The sequence below is a fragment of the Amborella trichopoda genome, chromosome 3 (genome assembly GCF_054954075.1).
Source record: "Amborella trichopoda isolate Santa Cruz 75 chromosome 3, AtrichopodaSantaCruz75HAP2 v2.0, whole genome shotgun sequence".
Lineage (NCBI taxonomy): Eukaryota > Viridiplantae > Streptophyta > Magnoliopsida > Amborellales > Amborellaceae > Amborella > Amborella trichopoda.
In genome coordinates this window covers 31,271,220-31,275,488 of record NC_142338.1, presented here as the reverse complement: position 1 = coordinate 31,275,488, position 4,269 = coordinate 31,271,220, and the positions used below count along the sequence as shown (strand labels likewise).

The following is a 4,269-nucleotide window of genomic DNA, read 5'->3' as shown; positions in this document are numbered from 1 at the left end:
AATTCAAACCAATCAATTCAAAGATAATGTCCCCTTACATATGTGTGTGAAGATATTTTTCAACTCAAATTTGAAAATACATTTTATCTTTAATATCAAATAAATAAATTAATTAAACTTCACACATTCCATGCATAACCCATGTGTGAGTTATTTAAGAGATGTGAGAAAAAGGGGGCTTTAATTTATAACATTATATTACAAAATATAACAATATATAACAAGACACTATAACACGACTCCTTATAAAACAAGTAACCAAATGCCAATCTAGTCCCCCACCTAGGGATCAGTGCCCAGCTGGGTGGTGATCCTAGAGTGAGGTGTGGGGTTCCATGTGGCAGTCCTATGGCCACTCGGACGCCACATGGCACTACCAGGTTAAGACTAAAGTGGAATTTGAGTCAAACAATATGAAAACCCTCATTTTTTTATCAAATAAAATTCTGAAAAATTCTCTAAAATTTACAATAAATATTTAAAATATTTTTTCAACAATTATTAGGTTTTTCTAATCAATATAAAATTGAGCAAAAGGTATAGTGTGATCTTAGTCTAATAATTATAGGTATCTGAGTTTGAATGAGCTAATTTCTTAGTTCTAGCATTTCTAATTATGTATGTTTGGGTTGATTTCTTACTGCTTGCATTGGGCATGTGTGTTTGAATGGGCTGATTCATTAGTTCTTGTATTTTTAATTATGTATGTTTAAACTATTGCAGGTTATTGTTGAATGGGTTGGTTTTGTACATGGTTTTCTTTATGGATGCATGAGTTGTGGATGTTGCTTGATACAAATGCACCAGTGCTGAATATAAGTAGTACTCAAGTTATTACAGATTATTGTTGAATGGGCTGATTTTTTGCTGCTTGCTTTGTGCATGTGTATTTGAATGGGCTAATTTCTTAGTTCTTGCATTTTTAATTATGTATGTTTAAACTATTATAGGTTCTATGTATGTTCAAATGTCGTGTGCCATTATAATCTTGCCGAGAGAGAGAGAGAGAACGAGAGAGAGAGAGAGAGAGAGAGAGAGAGAGAGAGCACAACATATGATTATACAGAATATAATAGATTTGTTGTCTCTCTATTTTAGAATGGATCGAAACACGTCATCAAGCATAGGGAATAAGAATATAAGATCCAAGAGGAACTTCCAATGGATACAGTCAGAAGAGGATCATTTCATTGAACTTATGGAAAAGGAGAGTATGCTTGTATCCAAGGCAGGGGGGGGGGGCTTTAAAAAAGGTTCTTGGAAACAGATGGTAGAAGCAATGACAATTAAATTTAGGCCTTAAACACAGAAAGTAGGTTAAAGAGCAAGTATAAGTTCTCCAAAACCATGTACAGTGACATAAAAAAACTTATGAATGTATCCGGGTTTGGATGGGATGCAAGGAGGAGGATAGTAACCGCCGAGAGTGTTGTTTTGATTGACTACTTAGCATTATCTAATTACTTATTTGCATAAGCTTTAAAAATTTTGAATATATTTAAATACGAATATCGCTAAAAAAAAATTATGATCTTTTATATGCAGGAGAATGAATGGGCAAATAAATATCATAACAAGACCTTGCCCGACTATTCGCTCTTAAGTAAGATCTATGAGGGCAACGTAGCAGATGAGACATACAAATTGACTGGGGGTGGCATTATAATTGAGCCAGAAAGGCCCGAAACTCCATTCTCTAATGACCCCCCCGTAGAAGTCCAGGTCCAATCTAGCTCATCCTCATCTGATGACCCAGTATCATCTGGATAAAAAAGACGACGGTCCCATACTCCCATAGGAACACAACGCCGATCATAGCAACCCACCTTCAATGACTCCATGACTAAAATCAAGATAGAGGTGGCCAATAGCATTAAGATGCTAGCACGTGAAACCGCAGGTAACAACAATACTCCTGTCGTAGATGCTCCGTCCAAGGTTAGGATAGATGCCTTAAAGATTGTTGAAGACATGTGGAGAGCAGGTGAAATTGGTGATGATGTCTTTGAATGGCGGCAAGGATCTTCCAAGATCCTACAAAGGCCGAGATGTTATTAAACATATCGGATCCAAAGATACGAAAGGCTTACTTGGATGAAGAGATGAAACACCTCTAAATACTTGATTGACTATGTTTACTTTATAGTTTCCATATTATAAATATGTATGTGGATGACTTCTTTCATTTGTAATTCAATGGTTCTTTCATTTTAATATCAAAGATTGCTTCATAGTTTTCATTATGGATGTGGTTGGCTTCTTTCATATTATGGTTTGATAGAGATTACTTTATGGTTTGCATTTTATAAATATGTATTGGATAAATTATTTCATTTGTATGTGGATGGTTTCTTTCAATTTAATGTCAAAGGTTGCTTCATGGTTTTCTTTATGAATGTGGATGGCTTCTTTCTTATTAGGGTTTGATAGAGATTACTTTGTGGTTTGAATTTTATAAATATGTATTGGATAAATTCTTTGATTTGTATGTGGATGGTCTCTTTCAATTTAATATCGAAGGTTGCTTCATGGTTTTCTTTATGGATGTGGATGACTTCTTTCATATTATGGTTTGATTAAAAATATTACTTTAATTTAATGTGGGTGCCTTCTTCTATTTTTAGTTATGGATCCCCAACAATGTCGGTTGGTGGTAATATTATATCTTACATATATAATGTGGTGCATTATATGTTGGTATATCACTACGCAAAAGAGGAGAAAGCGTGTTCATACTTTAATTTTTACTGGGGCCAATTATGTCCAATACTTGCTGTCAGGGCACCCTCGTAAGTACTTCGACCAATTATGAATGGAAAGTTGTGCTTTTTTCAATCTATGTAATTTGTTAAAGCAGAGGACAAACATTACAGATACAAGATAGCAGTTGATGAACAAGTAGCCATATTTTTAAGTACCGTCACACATGATCAACGAAATAGGTTGGTCCAGGAACGGTTCCAACATTCAGGGCAGACCATAAGTTACTACTTCCATAGAGTTTTACAAGCCATCTTACAATTGGAACTCTTGTTCCTGCAACCAGCAAGCAATGAAACACCAGCCCCCATTGCTAGTGATATACTACGATTTTACCCATATTTCAAGGTATGCGAGTGTCAAGTAATTCACATTGTTGTTCTCACATCCATTGAGAATTAATATATAATATATTTATTTTTTTCTCTTAATAGGATTGTGTCGGAGCTACTCATGGGACTCATGTCCATGCGTGAGTTCGTAGTCGATTGCATAATCATTTTCGAAACAAAAAAGGATTTTTAAGCCAGAATGTTATGGTTGTGGTTGGTTTCGATATGCGCTTCCATTATGTCCTTGCAGGTTGAGAAGGATCCGCATCAGATTCTAAAGTCCTATATGATGCAATTAGTAATGAAGGCAGTAGGCTTGCAGTGCTTGAGGGTGACTTTGTTCCTTCTTATGTTTTGTTGCTTGGGTTTGTACAATATTTCTAGTGTAATATTTAGCCTTACAATATACTCATTGCACAAACATGGTACAGGAAAATATTACCTTGTAGATGGTGGGTATTCTACTATTCGTGGTTTCGTAAGACCATATCGAAGAGTCCGTTACCATCTAAATGAATTTACTTCAGGCCCACGAGCTCCCTATAAATCACAAGGAGTTATTCAACAAGGGGCATTCTATGCTTAGAAATGTGGTCAAGAGGATATTTGGACTTTGGAAGGCTAGATTTCATGTACTCAGGAATCAAATGCAATATCCTTTACGAACACAAGTTGATGTAGTTATTGCATGTGCAATATTGCACAACTACATCATGATGACTAGGGGAGCCGATAGCAGAAGGGAGTTGCGTTTTCGAAGGAGGGTTGAGAGTCAACTCGTAATTGACGGAGATAATGGTTTTTAGCAATTGACTCAAGGGCATGTTGCTCATGATGTTGGCCTACCTAAGTCGCTAGCACTTGTAATTAAACATTGTTGTGCATTTTATATGAAATTTTTATGTTGTGTTCATTCTATTGCATTTTGAATTATGCATGTTTAAACTATTACATGTTATTGTTGAATGGGGCTTTGTACGTGGTTTTCTTTATAGGTGCATGAATTGTGAATGTTGCTTGATACAGATGCGTCAGTGTTGAATATAAGTAGGGGTCAAGTTATTGCAAGATATTGTTGAATGAGCTAATTTCTTACTTCTTGCATTGTGCATGTGTATTTGAATGGGTTGATTTCTTACAGGTTATTATTTATGAGTGCATGAATTGTGAATGTTGC

General features: G+C 35.5%; 1 protein-coding gene across 1 annotated transcript; it reads left to right on the top strand.

Annotated features, from left to right (window-relative positions):
- The first annotated feature begins 1,839 nt into the window (after positions 1-1,839).
- LOC148782839 (uncharacterized) lies at positions 1,840-3,898 on the top strand. The gene is made up of 4 exons (XM_088860389.1): positions 1,840-1,984; positions 2,858-3,108; positions 3,343-3,423; positions 3,620-3,898. The coding sequence occupies exons 1-4, from the start codon at positions 1,840-1,842 to the stop codon at positions 3,896-3,898; spliced, it is 756 nt and encodes a 251-aa protein (XP_088716515.1).
- Positions 3,899-4,269: the final 371 nt, after the last annotated feature.